Raw genomic sequence first — 19,182 nt, 5'->3', positions numbered from 1 at the left:
AGATAGAGATAGAACTACAGAGAGAGAGAGAGAGAGAGAGAGAGAGAGAGAGAGAGAGAGAGAGAGAGAGAGAGACGATTGAATTCCCAATTACGTGGACAAAGGCGACACGTATCCTTTGTCCTGGGAGTCGTATTATCAAGTTTCGAGGAAGCTGCTGAGGCTTTACCTATAACCAAGAATAAGATTCAAAGGACACACCATAGGATATGGTGCTGTTCTCTTCTGGTGTCTTTCTGCTTCTAACAGTTCAAATTAGTTAATTGGAAATTGAGCTAGCTAGGTTGGTGGTAGTTTGGTCTGGTCTGGTCAGGGTTTGATGTCATCGAGATTCTTAACCGAAATGATTTAAACTTAAACGGTGTGCACGCGTGTGGTGTGTGTGTGTGTGTGTGTGTGTGCAAGTGTGTGTGAACTTGTTAAGAAAATAAAAATGAAAAGATTCCGTAAGATGTATTAATAAAACAGAAAAAGAAAAAAAAAAAGAAGAGAAAGAGAGAGAGAGAGAGAGAGAGAGAGAGAGAGAGAGAGAGAGAGAGAGAGAGAGAATAAAACTTTAGCCGTTTTATTTCCGGCTCACGAAGGGAACATAAAAATGAAGCACGTACTTGGACAGACTCGACCTCACCCTTCCAATCCAAACTTACCTAGGCCCTCCTATCCCCCTAACTACCCTACCCCCCTCTTCCTCCTAAGCTTCCCTCACTCATTCTATCCCTTTTCAAGTATTTCTTTCTTTTCTTCTTCTCTCTTTTACTTTTACTTCTATTTCTCTACTTTTTCGTTTTCTTTTTCTTTTTATTCTTCTTCTTCTTCTTCATCATCATTTTCTTCTTCTTCTTTGTCCTATCCTAAAACCAAAACAAACGGTCAGGGCGAGCTAACGACGAGCTATTATCGTCCGTTTGTTTTAACGTGGTAATAAAGTAACGTGCCCGGGGTGAGGAGAGGGAGGGAGAGGAGTTTCTTTTCCTTTTTTTAAACGTTTAAAAAGCACGAGCGCGTCGTATTCGTCGGTTATTAAAAAGCAATATTGTATCATATCGTATAAACTTATTTACCAGTTTATCCCCTATATATATTATATACACACACATACAGAGACACGGTTGTTGGTTGTCCGATCTAATAAAAGGATCAACACTTTTATTGGATATTTCATAAACGTACGTTATCTTTGTTTATATTTCTCTCTCTCTCTCTCTCTGTGATCTCTTAAGTTAAATTTAAGAATTATTTGTTCTAAACGTTTTTTGTCTGTGAGACCCTGCCCCCTCCCTCCCCCCACCATTATTTATTTTTTATATTTTATATTTTGTATTTTTCGAGCACGATTGAATCTTGTAATTATTTGTCGTATGGATGACACGTTTTTTTTTTGTGTTACTTATATTTTATCGATTATTTATTAAAAATTACGTTGCGCTCATTTGTTCCGATCCCCGTTCATTAATTCGAACAATTCATTTTTCCCCCCCCGCGGTTAAAAATCATTACAATGATTTATTATACGTCAATCGAATTTTGTTGCTTTAATTGTAAACGGATAACGGCGTTATTTAAAACGAATATATTATTTATTTTTGGTTTCTACGTAACACGGATATACTGTGAAAATAATTTAATTGAAAAAAAAGTAATAATAAAAAAAAAGGGCGCTCGGTTTAATTGCATCGATCATATTGTTATCGTTGCCGAACGACATAATACAAACCAGTTGAAAATTTCGATACCAAAATAATATCTCTTTTCTTCTTTCTTTTTTTTTTGGTTTTATTATTATTATTATTATTATTATTATTATTATTATTTGTAGAGATACCTATGGTATATACCCGTGCAATTCAAATATCATGCCAAACAATGTTCAACAATACTTACAAAAATATATATTCTTTCTTCTCTCCCCCCCCTCCCCCCCTGCCACCAACCCCCTTCCAAAAACAACAACGGGAGTATCGACGAATTTTGAGAGGATTGAAGGGGAAAAAAAATGAAAAAAAAAAAAAAAAAGAAATAATAAAAAAGACAAAAAAAGAACGCAATTTCACGATTAACCGGTGAGTCCGGTTCCGGTAAAAAGAAAGAAAGAAAGAAAGAGTGAGAGTGAGAGAGAGAAACGATAAAGTCTGGGAAAAACGTTTGTTACGATACGGTGCGGCTTTTCTACGGATAAACGGAGGGTAAAGGGAGGAAAAGGGGGCAGGATAGGGGGAGAGAGAGAGAGAAAGAAAGAAAGAAAAAAAAAATAGGAACTCGTCGTTATGTCACACGGCAGTTATGAACAGCTGTCTCTGCGTGATCGGATCGATAAACGAATGCGAATAGCATTCGATTATTTCATCGTACAATTCTTTTCGAGAGCACACGCTCAACTTGAAACCAGTCTCTCTCTCTCTCACTCTCTCACCCTTTTTTACTATCTCTATCTCTTTTACTATCTATCTGGTAGTACTATTCCAAGCGTAAACGTGATCAATTGTTTGCTATAAACTATCACTTTGGATCTTTTCCAACGTTTTGAAAGAGATCATCAACAATGACGGAGATTCTAGTTCATTGTTTTCTTCATATTAGACTTACAAGGGGACCCCATACACTGGGATACTCACGGATTTTAAAGAATTTTGATATATTAGTAGTATGTTTGGTATATTAGTAGAATGTTATTGTGATAAAGTGTTTTTTAACCTAACGCGAAGCTATTTTTGAGAAAAAAAAAAAAAGCTTTTAAAGTTTTAATTCTTTTTTGTATACATGTTTATATTATCTTAAATTAGAATTCAAGTTTCTCGTGATGCTAGTTAATGTTTTTTAATCATTTTTTTTTCACTATCCGTTTTCAAATTTTCTTTTATATTTCTAAATATTTAAATGTATACAGGAAAGAGAAAATTATTTATTACAATAAATAATAAATTTTTTAATATCTTCAGCAAATAATAAAGAAAAATTGATTACTTGAATTACAGTTAACATTTTATTTTTTAACAGGTATATTATAAAACCCTGACGCCCCTTAATTACAACTCCCCCAGGCCCCCATACCTATAGAATTTCCATACATTTAAACTTTTGTTATCAGTTTGTCAATCATTTCAAAGAAAAAGGAACGACATTAACGATCGTAAAGAATTATAATATATTTCAACGTATATATAATAAAATATAAATTCAAATCACTTTTCCAACGATTTCCTCCAATCCTAATAGATTTTCAAATCTTTTATTATTCATACATTGATTTCGTATTTATCATCCTATTACCTCCTAGTTGAAGTAACCTAATTCAACAAAATAAATCAAAATGTATCCTCGATTCGGTTAAATGCAAAATATTTAGAACACGTTCCTCGGAGGTATACCTTTAGCAAATAACAAACGTGAAATACTGTTGAAATGAATATATTATAATAATAATAATAATAATAATAATAATAATAATAATAATAATAATTATTCCTCAAAATATATTACAACGTTTAGTCCAATTTTCATTCTGTACGGTATACTGCTAATTTATCATTGAATAATATTACTTAATTGTTCATTAAAATATTTGATATTAACCTCATTTAAATGATAGATATTTAAATAATGTAAATATTCTATTAAACCATTTTAAAAAAATATTTCAACATGAGACGTTGGAAATTCGTCGAAAATTCATATGTCAAGAGTAGAGGAGAGGTAAGCGTAACACAGTGTTAATTAAAATGTCTTTTTAATTACGTGTCCCATTCGTATCAGTAATTCTTTTATAAAAAAGAAAAAAAAAAAGAAAAAAAAATAAATGAACGAATGAAAGAAAGAATGAATGAATGAAAGAGAGTTTGCGGTGTATATAAGTTATACTTTAACGATTATTTCTATCCTTATTCTTTTCTTCGGATACCGTTGAGATATCTATAAAACGTTGGTAACATTTCCCATGGGTCTGATCGTTCGAAGAAAAGCCTGAGGCCAGTGGAAAAGAAAGGACCAATGGGAGATCTCGGGTAAGTAAGTCTTTCTTCCCACCTTTTCTTATAAAGGATCTAAACCAAAGACCTGAGAACATGAAGAAGAAGAAGAAGATAGAGAAAGGAAAAATAAAAAATAAAATAAAATAAAAAGAATGAAAGAAAGAAAGTAAGAAAGATCCGTGGATCTCGATTGAGAGACAAACGGGGATTTACATCGTCTTCTTCGATATGGGGAAAAGGTGGATGGGAGTTGGGATGGGGGGTAAAGGAAAGCTCTCCTGTAAAAACTTTTTTCTATTTTTAAGCTTAATTATTAATTAAACAAATCATTCGAAAATGAAAAGAATAGGTTCGCAATGTATTCAAAAAGTTTCGATCAGTATTTCCTTTCAGTAATTTTTTTTTTCTCAGAGGTTTTTTTCTTCTTCTCTCAGGATTGCATCTAGAATATGATTTGTTTAGAATTTAAAAAAAAAAAATTAAAAAAGTTTTGTTAGAATTGCGTACGAGATTTGATGATAAATTTAACGCTCGAAATTTGATTAGAAAATCAGTCGTTGAACATATTTTCAGAACGTAATGAAGATAATATAAATAATAATAATAAAAAATAATAAAAATAAGATAATCGGGGATAATAAAAGGAACGAATATAATCAAAGAAAAATATAAGAAATAGATAAGAAAAAATCTATCGAATGTTGGATCGTTATCATCAATGAAAACCCAGGAATCGGCGGCAAGTATGATATCGGCAAGCATGATATCGGTAAGGATGATCGGTAAAGGAAAAGATCTCTGCTGGAGATGATCCCGGCAGAGGAAAGGCCGATTGGAAAGCTTTCTGGAATTGGGCCAACAAACTGCTGCTACCTGATACCACCACCACTCCTTCTTCCAAGGTTTCATACTTCGTGTTACGAAGGTTTTCCTTACGTTTATATTCGAACGTGCTAAAACCGCGATACTTTTCGCATTAATCAACCCTTTAAACTTACGATCTAACTATTCATCTTGATTAGAAATGTCTCAAATGATTACCCGTTAAATTGATATTCCTTTCTTTTTTTTTTTTACTTACAAATTTGTAAACCGTAAAATCGTTTGACCAATTGTACCCAATTGAAAGATATTATCTTAAGATAATTAAAAGATAGGATTAACGAATAGGAAATTAATTTATCGATTGATGAAACTGGCTAAAGAAAAAAAGAACATTGTCTATTAAAATTAATCATCCAAAATATGACTAGATCACAAATTGTAGGATAAACCTATCGAAAAATGTTTCTAACGTACACTTTTATTCGTATAATATTTTTGTTTATAATTAGATCGTTGAAAAATAATTAAATCAAAATCGTTTATTAAAATCGAACGTTCAAACGAATCAACATTAAGCCGTTAAAACACGTTTTCTATTCCCCCTATCCACGTTTAAGAATACTTGTCCTGAAATAATTTGGCAACGCGTTAAACGTTAAACCCAAAACTATTTTCCTCTCTAGTCTTCTTTTATTTTCTTTCTTTATTCTTAAAGTACACACACTATTTAAAGTTGTCAAGCTTAAAGAGATTTGCGACTGTTGTTAGTGGTGATGGTGGTGGTGGTGGTGAGTCGAAATCTGGAAAAGGACTCGCAGTTGGAGGAGCAGAAGGGGATGGGGGGGGGGTTGAACTATTGCGACCGTTTGCATATCCTCGTCTTGAAACTTGATGGGAAGGGGGTGAAGAAGGGTTGGGAAGGGAATAGAAGCAGCTTTCCCCCAATTTTCTCGAGCCAAGGCGAATAACGGGCGGCTGTGCCAGGAATGCCGAATAGGAAGTTTTGCAACGAAGCACACCTATATCCCTACCCCCTGAATACGGAATACCACAAGCTATAAGATCCACTACTACCACTACCATCACCATCACCACCACCACCATCACCACCATTACCCCTTCTTGATCTTTGGGAATGCCGAATTCTCCAGGACACGAAGGCCCTTTCTATGCCCCATCTCTTTTTCTTTCTTTCTTCCTTTACAGATTGAGTATAAAAGAGAGAGAGAGAGAGAGAGAGAGAGAGATACGTTTACTCCAAGAGCAGCAAATTCCAGTGAAACTTTGTCTCCCTAAACATCGGCTGGCATAGGAGTAGTTATCCAACGAAAATGAGGACAATGTCGGCAACATAAGGGACACTAGGAAAGAGACAATGAAAACTATTTTCAAATGATCAATTACGAATCCTCAGAAATTTCAATTAATATCAAACCTATTCTATTATTAATATTATTATTTTATTATAGTAATAAAAGAGTGAATATTTTTGTTGAAATATTAAAAACTTATGTAACATTTCGTTTATGATATATATTTTTGACTGTTCGAATGATCAAAGCTTATTAGAAGCTTTTTATAAAACACCCCGATACATTTATATACTTTTTAAGTTTATATATATTTTTCTATTATATATATAAAAGATTATTTTATGAAGCGGGAAAGGAGAGGGGGAGGGGAGGGGGAAATAAAAAGAAGAAAATAAGTTAAAATCTTTTTCATGTACGTTCATTGGTTTTTCCAATTCGTTCTGGTTCGGTGAGTCGTCGATATATATATATTCATATAAAATGAATAAAGCTAAAAATCAAATAGCACGACTGAAATGATCTTTTTTTTTCCCTCCCCCATCCCACCCCCTCTCTTTTCATTTCGAAAACATTCGTCATTTAAAATAGCTAAAAAAAATATAGAAAATATTATTCAACAAAATAATTGAAATTAAATGAAACATTTTCATATCGAATGGAAAAAAATCGGTCATATCACATTTAGTCATGATAAAAATTGATTATTAATTTAAATTGAGATATCTCTCTCTCTCTCTCTCTCTCTCTCTCTCTCTCTATGCAATTAATAAAACATTAAATGTTAATATTATATACTCCTTAATTTCCCTTAAATTCTTGTTTATCTCGTTTCACTCTTATGACAAAGTTTAGCAGTTAAAGTTGGCAAAGGAGCAGGAGAAAAAAATAAAAACAGAGAAAGAGAGAGAGGAATAGGTGAAGAGGAAGTTAAAAAGAACGAAGAAACGCTTTAGCTTTAGTCGGGAATGCTTATTTCCATTCGTCTGAAGAAAAACGGACTATAAATTCTTTCAAGCCGAGGTGGTCTCAACATGGGCGCGGCATGGTGCACCACCACCAGCTAGCTAGCTTATATTATGTGTCAGGACGCTTTTTCTTTCGAAGAAAGGTATCAGACTCAGTAATGTGCAAGAAAAAGAAGAAGAAGAAAAAAAGTAAACGGCGAAAAAGAAATTATTTCTTTTTTTTTTTTTCAATCATTCAGAAAAGAAAAACGATCTCGAAAAAATCCAGTCCAAGTACAAGAAACAAATTATTTTCCGTATCATTGTAAATAATTTCTATCGAAAGTATGCATAATTACAGTGCATTTTCGATCGATTCTCACAATCCAGAATTTGATTCTACTGAAATTGCAATTGAAAATGTATTCGAGATGATTTAAAATAAAATTACCAGAAGGTTGGAAATTATTTCTTCGGTTTGCACCATATAATCGTACTGTTTCGTTCCTCTTACTTTTTTCATTTGGAACAAACGTACGATACGAAAAAATTATTATGCGGTTACAACCAAATGCATATATATATAAGTTTCTTGGGTTCTTCGAAGAAAGTTGAAAGAAAATTGATAGAAATTATGGATGAGAAGAAATTAGAAATCATTTTTGAGGATAAATGGGAGACGGTGGGAAGGCCAGCACGCAATTGGGGGGTTGTTTCATCTGTAATGATAGACGACGATAAACTGACTGCACTTGCTGCAGGTCCTAATTTTAGATCTTACACTAATATCAGACTAGTACTATCTATTTCCACTTAAAACTTATCCTTTTGTTTGATACCCTTGAGGGGTTACATGGGACTTTGAAAAAAATTTTTTTTTTTTTTATTTTTTTTCAATTCTACAACTCATGTAAAATATTGTATTCAATTTTTAAGTCGATAGGAGTAGTAGTTTTAAAGATAGAGCCCTGGGAAGTTCCACTCTATAATGGCTCTTATACCAACACTCAAATCTTTAAACGCGGTTTTCTCAAAACGCTTTTTCTGAAGTCGGTTGTCAAGATTTCTCGAAAACTATTTAACCGATTTTCATGAAATTTGCTACACGTCTTCGTGATACTATTGACAAGGACTTGGACGAAGGATTTTCGTTTTTTTCATAAAATTGAATTTTAAGAAACCTAAATGTGGTGCAAATTGTAGCAAAATTTGAATGTTCTTGCTAAAAACGTTGGCAAAAATCCAAATTTCAATTTTTTTCTTTTTCCTTCGTCCAGTTTCTAGTTTTAAGTATTCACTAAAAGACCCTATTTTTTCAACAGAAAAACCCCCACCGTTTATAAGTTCTGCTGTCAACGCGAAAACACTTTTTTTCGGTGGGGTCACCGGAAATGACGTTGCAACGGCTGAGTTTAAAATATTTTTCAACCAAAAATTCAGAAAATCTTCTTTAAATATGTATCTTAAATACTATAAAAAGTTTGAATAAGAATTCTATTTTTTATATAGAAAAAAAAATTGTTGAAAATATGATATTTTTTCCCGGTGTAAACCCATGTAACCCCTTAAGAATAAGATAAATGTGAACTGTGAAGAAGCAATAGCAACATCAGACAACCTTATGCTATTTCTATCTATCTATCTATCTATCTATCTCTCTCTTTCACCCTTTATCTTCCTAATTTCATCTTTATATTCCGTAGACACTTTTCATCGTCCTGATGTGCTTCCTTCCTTCCTTCCTTCCTTCCTTCAAGAATTGACGATTTTCTTCTTTGTCTCCGAACGATGCTACACGACAACGTTGATTTTCTTTCCTTTCCTTTCCTTCTTCCTACGATATTTTCATTAACCAAAGAGCTTCCACCTGCTCTTTTCGCTAAAAGCATACTGAGAAGATCTCTTCTCGTGTCTACCTTCTTATTGGAGGAAAGAAAAGGATAGATAATATAAGACAATGCATGAGAACCAACAACGCTAGTAAATTCGAATTATAAAAGCTTTTCTGCCTAACTTCTTAAAAGTTACAAAAAACGTTTCAGAGAGACTGCGATTTAAAAAAAAAAAAAAAGAAAAAAAGATAAGAGAAATTTAAATAAAAATTATAAAGAATCTCGGAAGTATATCTAAACGTTAATTGAATTTTTCTTGTTTGTATAATTAAAACTGCTATTCGTTGAAAGGAGAAAGAGAAAAACAAAACAAAAAGAAAATGAAGATTTTTCAAAAACATTAATTTCGTTTAATTGATCTTTCTATCTATTCACACACAAGTGGTACAATTTAAAAACTTATTTCTAAATTTAATAAATATATGATATTAAAATAATTAGTAAATATTTTGATTTTAATCTTTTATAATAGTGTTGTGTTCACAACCCTTGTTGAAAACTATTGTTCGAATAAATCTAACTAAAATGAAGATCGAAATGATGACATAATTCGAAAATCGACGCGAGCTAGTAGAGACAATCAAGTCCGAGCAGATTGTTTGCCTTGAATGAAGCTAGGATGATCTCGAACGTGTTCCCCTCTTTCCTTTCTAACTGTCGACCACCTCATACACCACCCACACTCCCCCCACTTATTCCACCTCTTCCACCTAGTGTTCCCTCTATCGTCATATACAAACACAGACACACACACACATTTGAAAGCTCGATGACGTTAGTACTCAACTGTGTGTACCTATCACCCAGTCACGTCAAGGGCCACTGATTGGGATTTCCGCTGATGCTAATCCTACGATTCAAAGTTCCAGGAAGGCTCTTGCTGACATTCGGTTAACTTGACTTTTTGATACAGTTCAAAGTAACTAATATAATTTAGTTACAACTCATATCATTTTTATTTCACAATAATATATTGATATATATATCATGTTTATCAAAGATAAAACGAGATGGTTGTTTAATACTAATAAGTTAGAAATATTTGATAAGAATGGATAAATCTATAAATAGAAATTACTTATCGTTAATTTCTTATTGTTAAAGATAATGATTACGAAAAAAAAAGAAGTTATTTTGTACGATATTTCATACAATTGAAATGAAATGTTCGTAGGGATCGTTGACAAAAATACCAAATTTTTCGGCTTTAACGCGTAGAAAAGTAAAAAAAAAAATAGAAATGAAACAATTGCAAAAAAGGGGTTATTTTTAAAGGTATATATATAAAATGTCTGCAAGTTTTGTATATATATATGGGTATAACAAAAATAAAAATATTCTTTGGGATTCGTCTAAGCGGGTAAAAATTTATCGGTTAAAAATATATATATATATTATACAAAAAAATAAAAAGCGAATTAAAGACATATTCCTACGGATGGTGATGGTAATTGTGGTAGTGGTGGTGGTGCATCTTTTAAGCCAATAGACATATTAAAAGTTGCCCGCGTGCACTGTATTTAAATAAAAATAAAAATAAAACTAGCTCGCACATAGGAGGGTTATTTAACGAGTCGACATTTTTTTTGTTGGTTATCTGAACAGGGAATAAATAGAAGGGAAACAAAGTTCAAAAAAAAAAAAAAAAAAAGGAAAAGAAAGGAGAAAAAAAAAGAAGCATATTTAAAGATATATTCCCACGGGTGGTGGTGGTGCATCTTTTAACAGGAGCAACGAATCTTTCCTTCTACACACATAAAAACGCATACACGTAGGATATATTTACGCGTGGTTGTGTATATGCAAGTGTGCGTGTGTTGGTGTTGGTAAAAGGGGGGAGAGGGAAAAAAGAACACGCGATGAGCTAGCTCCTCTTCGTGGAAGGATGATTCATGGGGTATGAACAAAAAAAAATATATATAAAGAAAAAAAGAGGAGGAAGAGAATGAATCAGACAGAGACGTATAAAAAGAGAAAGAGAGAGAAAGAGAAAGAGAGAGTTCCAACACAACACACACTAACAGCTGCTATCACCTACTATACCAACGTATCACGCATATATTTCTGTCCCTTTTTCTCTTATTCGTGTGCCGATGCATACATATACAACACACATTTTACCGGACGTCGCGACGAATATGACGATACTCGAGAGTCAAACGTACCAACAACACATACACGTATTACTGAAGTTATCCCATAGAAACATGTGGTATACGAATGCATTGTTGGTTTGGAAAATTTCTCTCTATCGATTAATAAATATATTTTACGATTCGCGATAGATATTTCTATTAAATAAAATACAGTTTCGTTCGTTCTTTCTTTTTTTTTTTTTTTTCCTTTTTTTTCAAGCATAAATCTTTCGGGCAATCTAATGGAATTTTCATTAACTTTCGAAAAAATAAAAAAAAAAAAAAAAGAATAGTTCGTGCAGTATTTGAGAATAATGTGAACGCGTAAATTCGATACGCTTTTCGAGCAACCTAATAAATATATGTATAAAATATATATATATAAATATATATCTATATATGTACGTATGTATGAGTAGAGAGTTACATGGACTTACCGCTTTCGATGTATGGAACCAGCAACAGCAGTAGCAGGAAGGGGACGTATCCGCACGTATCACTGATCATCGTAACTATAATTATTATTCTTCTTCTTTTTTGTTTTTTTTTTTAACTATCTTTCACTAACTATCTATCTATCTATCCTATCTATCTATCTTTCTTTCTTTTTTTTACTTTATTCCATCAACCAAGTCCTTGAAAAGGGAATGAAAAAGAATCACGTTAGAGGGTAAAAAAAATATCAAACTCCTTCGCTTCCACCTCCTCCTCCTCCTCCTCCTCCTCCTCCTCCTCCTCCTCGATTATCACTTCTTTCTTGAAGCAGTTTTTTTTTTGACGAAACTTATAGTGATCGATGAGAAAATAATAACAACAATAAAAAATAACGGAGAACGAGAGAGAGAGTTAGAGAGAGTGAGAGAGAGAGAGAGAGAGAGAGAGGGGGGGTTAGAGACAATGGAGGGAAAAAGAGTGAGAGAGTGTGAGAAAGAAAAAAAGACACATATACACACACGCAGGCAAGGTCGTTGACGTTGAACTTAACGATGAGGATGACGATGACGTTATGACACGACGAGTGGCAAAGAGAGTGAGGTTAGGAATAATATAATTCTTTTAAATCAACAAGAGAGACGGAAAAATAGGAAGGAAGTGTGTATGTGTGTGTGTGAGAGAGAGAAAGAGATATATAAAGAGAGAGAAAAAGAGAGAGAGAGAGAGAGAAAGAGAGAGAGAGAGAGGAGAGAAATAAAACTTGAGGAGAGTCGTATTACAAATAATTCAATTTCACGAAAAAGAAGTCGGTAACCGGAGTATGAAAAACGTTGACGAATAGGATGACAAATGGGATTGACATGACGCGCCTATGACGCCAGAATTGTTCTAACTATGATAAAACTGGCAACGCACCATTGCTAAACTCACAATTGTAAAATAATTATTTATCGAGTGAACAAAAACGATAGACACAAATAAAACACATCGAAGTAAAATCACACTAGAAGTAGAGACACACTTTAAGAAAGAAAACTTATTGTTAGATGAAATTTTCTTGATTATTTTGATTGATAATCCATAGTTGTTGTTGTTGTTGTTGTTGTTGTTGTGTTGTTGTTATTGTTGTTCAATCGATTCCTATTATCATTCCGTGTATACCAGCAGTCTCAGTTGCTATACAACACCAACATCATCACTAACACCACTATTCTATCACCACTACCACCATCAGAGAAAATATACTCTGTGCTCTGAATTTTTCTTCGATTCTTTCTTTCGCTTCTGCAAGTGTCGTCGTCCCAACTTCGCGTTTAATTTTACTTAAATTATTATTATTATTATTATTTTCTTGTTCCACACACTTATTACCACAAACTCGTCCCTTATTTTTCTTCCCCTTCTCTGTCTATCGAAAGATCCTTCCTCAGGGTCTCTCTACTACTCTAACGGACGAACACTACATACGCCATCGTGTTTCCAGCTTCCTCGCGATAGACGCGATGTCAGAGAGAAGAGGAGAGAGAGAGAACGACTATGACGACACAAAGCACAAAGAATCAGGGCTCGTGTGTGTCGCTGGACAACGCGGACAACTGCAACTAACGTTCCGCCCTTATTTTTTCTTTTATTTTTCCTACTCTCTTTCCTTCCTTCCTTTTATTTCTTTTTTTCTTTCTTTATTTCTTTCTTATGCAGCCTAGCGAAGCGCACAGGCTCGCTTGATTCTCAAGACAACACACAACTATCAACCTATCTCACTCATATACACTATATTTCTCTCTCTCTCTCTCTCTCNTCTCTCTCTCTCTCTCTCTCGCACGCGCACAAGGTCTTCTCTCTCTCTCTCTCTCTCTTTATCTCCCTCTTTCTCACTCACTCTCACGCACACGTTCGAAAGGACGACTCAAATTTTGGCAAACGCATCGCACCAGATAAATTCGACACACGCACACCCTCCTCTCTCGCGCTCACTCCCTCTCCTTTTCTTTTTTTCTTCCTTTATCTTCTCTTTTCTCCCTTTCTTGAGTCACAGTCGCCACTGTCGACGCACTGCTGACAGTCCTACCACTGTTTCAACCACGACTTCCCTGCCGACATTATTTTATTCTACCCTCTCACCCTCCTACTCTAAGCGTTCAGATGCAACTGGCTCCCACTAGGTCGCGGCCATCTTGATTTTTATTACGGCTCGCAACGGTAGGAGGAGCCACTGTCGCGCGCTCGCAGCATCCTCTTGTGGCAGAAATTAGTATCAATATGCCCGCAACCCGCGCAAAACGAATTCAAGTTTGACGTTTCGATTGGATATCACTTAACGTGAATTTTTCTAATTCATTATATCATTGAAATTATTCGTTTAAAGATTATATTAGTGTGTTTGAAATAATAAAAGCTTTGGAAAAATTTGCGTTGTATTGTTTTTGTAACGTAGTACGCTTCTGTTTGTAATCGAAGGTTGCACGTAAGTCGATTCTCGTTCAAAGTTATCCGATAACTTGGAACAATTTGGCCAATTTGGAAACTCTGGTTACTCAAATCCCACTCAAATTACTCGGCTATTACTGGATTACAAAAATCGATAATTTCATTACTAGAAATTATTAAATTACTTCAAACCTATTAGATTACTTAACTAAAATTCATCGGATATATTTAGAAACTATGAGAATATTTTAAATACGTCAATTATAACTATGAATTTCGATTTAAAAATCTCGATAAAAATAATCATTTTTATCCGTAAATTTTGATATTATGTAATTTACGGTGAGAGATCATTTTTGAAAAGTGTCGTCTTTAGATGTATTAGCGATACTATTAAAAAATCATAATAACGTTTATTATCGTGACGCGGCGAGGCGAATGAATTGTTTATTAAAGTCAATCACAGCGTCTTACCGTTTATATTTAACTTCTACAATTAACATGCATCTAACCTTAAATATGGATATTTGATAATGAATAAAACAGGTGGGTTTAATGAATTGGAAAAATAATATAAATTCCTACGTCAAATCCATGCTATTTTCAAATAGAATCCTTAAATTTGGACGGATCCACAAATCCGAGAACAGCCAAGTCAAAGGAAGAGAAAAAAATCGACACGCGAAAAGTGGAAGAAGAGAGTACTGAGACTAAAAAGCAGACGAAACGTAAAAAGATTCAATTATGGTGTGTCAAAATTTTCAGAGGAAAGAAAAAGAAGAAGAAGAAGAAGAAGCCGGAGGAGAAGCAGAAGCAGAATCAGGAAATTGAAATAAAGGGTAAAACGACGAAGGAAAAATCTAAAATTTCTACAAATTCTAAAAATAAACGTGCCAAGAAATTGTGGAAGAAAACGAAGACAAATTCGAAGGAAGAAGATGCGGATTCTATTTTAAAGGAAAGCAGATCCGGTACATCGACGAGGGAAGAGAAGGGACTTCAAATGGGTAATTATTTGGAATCGAAAGTATCCGCCGAAGAAAGAAAACAACTCAAAGCGCAAAAAAAGGCAGAAAAATTACGTAAATCAAAAGACTCGTCACGTTTAGAAAAATCAGTTTCCTACGCTACCGATAATAGAGATATACGTGAATCAAATATCAGCAATGATCGTGAAATATTAACGAGAGATATAACGAAAAGTTGTTGTTTCCTTTGTACCGAAAATTCTTTAGCCATTGCAGCAGCTATCGGTCCTAAACCAATTTGCTCTGATAAGAGTATTGAAGCATATGAAACGGAAACAATTGAGAAAAGTTGCAGTCCGATCAAATTTCCTGTTCACGTGAGAACTATCAAATCATCGATACGAATTAAAGTTAAAGATACGTGTACGTCCTATGCAAAAGTTGACACAGCTAAACCACCTAAACCACCTAAACCACCTAAACCATCTAAACCAAAAAAACAGAAAAAACGTAAAAAATTTCGACTTTTTCCAAAAGTTAAACATACGGTTTGTCCTGTAAAACGTACGGTTGGTTGTGTTACCGAGGATTCATTAAAATCGTGCAAACCGAACGAAGAAAAAAAGCACGAGCCTTGTTGCAAGGACAAAGCAGTGTAATTCTCATTAATAATTTTGCCTCTCATCGGTTCGATATACTCGAAAAAAATAAGGACTTTTTTTTCGCGGTACAAACTATAATGTTCTAATTTATTTCTTCTTTCTTCGAAGTCTTCGTATCTTCTTTTTAAAAGAAAAAAGAAAAAGAAAGGCAACCTGAAGAAAATAATAGAATATAATTCGATCTGTCATTGAATTTTATCATTAAAAAAAAAAAGTATATTAACTTTTAATACCACGCGGATCACGTTTAAATTTTTTCATCGATAAATCCATCTAGAAATCCATTTTAATCCAATCGTATTTTGTTTTATAGGTAAACCTGCAAAATATGAATTACCGTTAGTAAAGTTTAATCAAATAAATAATGTCACTCGGTGTTTCAATTAGTTTCAGTTCAGTGATAGGATTCTAGGATCTGAGGTATTTGATATCGCTTAAATTGCTTGGAGGTAAGCAATAATCCTTTGAGCTTTTCTCTTTAGAATGGTAAATATAGAAACTATCTTGGAAAAGTATATTCGAGACGATCCCAAGACGTCTTCGCTCGATTTGAAAATGAATTCTTAATAGTGTAACAAATATTATATTACGATAATTCATAGTTGAAAAAAAAAACGAAAAAATGTTGTCTATACATTTCTATCGTAAAAACGTATTTACATATATAATATATATATATATATATGTTTATTACCATGAAGGATTTATTTATGTACAAGTCGAGAACACTGCTCTTCGAGTGTTCCATTATTAATCTTAATTATAAATCTTGATCACAAAAATGACGATGGGTCTAAAAAAAGAAAAGAAAAGAAAAGAAAAGAAAAAGGAAAGTAACGATTTGTAAATGTGAACAAATAAAATGACAATGAAAATGAAAATGAAAATATACAAAAATAAACGAATACATCGTGTAACATTTTTGAACGAGTCGATGAATTTTGTTCAGACAGTATCAGACGACGGTAATACAGGACGCTGTTGTATCGTCGTAACGTTGCTGTTAGTATCATCTAACGAAGGGTTCGCAAACATTAAGGGTGCAGCGTAGTAGGGTAACAAAGGGTACTGGTTTGTTGGAAAATAAGTCGGTGGAAATAATCCTTGTCTCTGTGCTATCTTCAGTCGAGACGTCAATTGTTTCTTCCATTTGGTACGTCGATTTTGAAACCAAGTTTTTATTTGTACTTCGGTCAGATTCAATGATTTAGACAATTCCATTCGTTTGCTCACGCTTAGGTATTTGTCGATCTGCGAATATCACAGAATTTTATTATTTATTAATATTATTTTATTATTTATCAAAGAGAACTATAAGGGAAAAAAAGAAAAAGAAAAAAGGAAAACGTACCTTGAATTCCGCTTCGAGTCTTTCCAATTGTTTAGCGCTATAAGCTTGTCTTGGTTTTCTATCGATTCCCGGTTTTCTCGAACGCCTGCCATTCGGTTTTGGTGCTGTAATATAAACAACGTGGTATTTTTTTTTCTTTTCTTTTCATTTAAAAGCAAACGATCGTGAAGAAAGTATGAACGTAAAAGTTGTAAGAATAAAAATAAGAAAGAGATAAAAAAGAAATGACAAGAAACAAAGTATAAGTAAGGAATAGCATAGTTTCGATAGGAATATGACAGTTTGGTTCTTCTTTCAAGATTTATCGCAGTGATAATAAAAATTGAACATTGTAATCGCGTATCTTAATTGCTTAGCAAATTCCCCTACGAGGTTGTACTCAATTACCACTTTCACCGGCTCCGCCCTCTATTCACGTTAGTTTCGTTCGTCTAGAGTTACCAAACGTGTTTCTAAAACATACGGGATTGTTTGAGGAACGCGTGACATCTTACTGTCAACATATCCGTCTGAATGTACCAAAGAGTTCGGCAAACAGTTTATGCCGAGGAACGTTTGTGTACGATTATCATCCTGGTGCAAAGATCTACCTAGGATTTCCGTTCGCGGTAAGAACATATTTCAACGTTATATTGTAACATAATTAGTTGCAGTCAAATAATCAAACTGTTAGACCATTAACAACACAACAGGTATTCTCGATCCTAACAAGTGGTATTAGTTGTTTTTCCTATTTCCATAAAATAAAAATAAAACAAAATGAATTGCTGATATTTATTCATAGGAACCTCAACTGTTGATTCTTTCTCACTATTTTGATTCTGTTTGATTTTTTATTAGTCAACCTTAGTGGCCCTTAGATCGACGCGTCAACAAGATGGACGCCGCTTATTTCTTCGAAACCTAACCTTTCAGTTTTTCTTTTTTTTTCTTCTTTAGTTTTCATTTTCCTTTTTACGAAAATTATCTTGTAGGCAAAGTTCGTGACGGGGGTAAAAGACAGGGGATGAGAAAAAAAAAAGAAATAAATCACAATTTTTATATTCTCTTTTGCGTCGAGTAATAACAACGACGCAAAGATATTCTTCTAATGAAGATGGCGAACCGATAATTTGAAAAAAAGACACATTTTCAAGGTGTTGCTTGTAGGATTTCTTAAGCACGCGATCGAGATGAAATACGTTCACAAAAATTCCGTGATGTATGACCATTAAATTTGATTTATGAAGGATTTTAGCAAACTCCTGTAATAGATGATTTACACTTTGAAATATATTCCTAGCCGATTAGTTGGATTAAAGTAAGTAAATAAGTAAGGATGGTTTTATTTTTTCTCTTTAAGATGCAAAACCATGCATGTTGATTAGAAATATGGAAGATACAAATATATATTAAGTTCAAAAAATATTATATCTTTCGTAGTTATTCATTTTTTTGTTTCTTTTCTGTGCTCGTAAGTAAAAGTATGTACGTGCGTTGCAAAAAAAAAAAAAAGAGAAGAAAAAATAATGATGAAGGAGTAGGAGTAGGAGGAGGAGGAGGAGGAGGAGAAGGGCACAGCTGTGGTATTTCTTGGAAGATGAAAGACTGTGAGAATGGCCGAAAAGAGCCGTACCTAGTTGACGAAGAAAGAAAACCGGCGAGAGCAAGATTTACGAGTGGACGGAGACATTTAGCACGTACGCGGAAGATGGTTAGAGCAATACAGGTTGATAAATGGGTACCTAACAGCATGGCGGTTGTTGTTTGCCAGAGTATGTTTGGAATGAAACTCCAATGATTTTGGGAAAGGACCAACGAATTAATAAATCTAACGATTAATACAAACTTTCAACATTTTTTCTTTCTTTCTTTCATTTATTTTTTATTTTATTTTATTTTAAATTAATTACCTACCCCTTATAACAATGTTCTCTCACGGTACACTGTTGTTGTCGAGTTATATACTCAATATTTATATATAAAAAATAAATAATAACTTTGTTGTGATATTTTAAATGTTCAAATATTACTTTCATCCAATATATCAATTAAATAATTGTTAATTAAGTTGTTGCTTGATTTACTTTAACTCAAACTAATGTATTTTAATGTAATATTAATAACGTTTAAGTTAAAATTATTCTTTTCAGTTAGTTACAAATTCGTATAAGTTGTTGCTAATTATAATATGTAAAAAGAAAATACGAGCTTATGGTTGATTGACAAAAATTGATATTGTATATTGACCAGACTAGGTGACAATGATTGTTCATGTTACCAGAT

General features: G+C 33.4%; 2 protein-coding genes across 2 annotated transcripts in view; both read right to left on the bottom strand.

Annotated features, from left to right (window-relative positions):
• The window catches only part of LOC106791175 (disintegrin and metalloproteinase domain-containing protein 10-like), a gene marked incomplete at its 3' end in the record, with an annotated part of 92,297 nt that extends 80,389 nt beyond the window's left edge, over nucleotides 1–11,908 (bottom strand). The window contains 1 exon segment of the mRNA XM_014756643.1: nucleotides 11,512–11,908. Within this exon segment, the coding sequence (XP_014612129.1) occupies nucleotides 11,512–11,581 (70 nt within the window).
• Nucleotides 11,909–16,511: 4,603 nt separating this feature from the next.
• Nucleotides 16,512–19,182, bottom strand: part of LOC106791173 (homeobox protein HMX2-like) — a 4,779-nt gene continuing 2,108 nt past the window's right edge. The window contains exons 3-4 of the mRNA XM_014756641.1: nucleotides 16,918–17,021; nucleotides 16,512–16,817 (exon numbers count right to left, since the gene is read on the bottom strand). Coding sequence (XP_014612127.1) covers nucleotides 16,512–16,817; nucleotides 16,918–17,021 — 410 coding nt within the window. The remainder of the gene's footprint in view (nucleotides 16,818–16,917; nucleotides 17,022–19,182) is intronic.

Source organism: Polistes canadensis, unplaced genomic scaffold, assembly GCF_001313835.1.
Source record: "Polistes canadensis isolate GaletaPanama2010 unplaced genomic scaffold, ASM131383v1 scaffold_289, whole genome shotgun sequence".
Lineage (NCBI taxonomy): Eukaryota > Metazoa > Arthropoda > Insecta > Hymenoptera > Vespidae > Polistes > Polistes canadensis.
The sequence above is the reverse complement of the archived record's forward strand: the minus strand, read 5'-3'. Positions and strand labels throughout refer to the sequence as shown.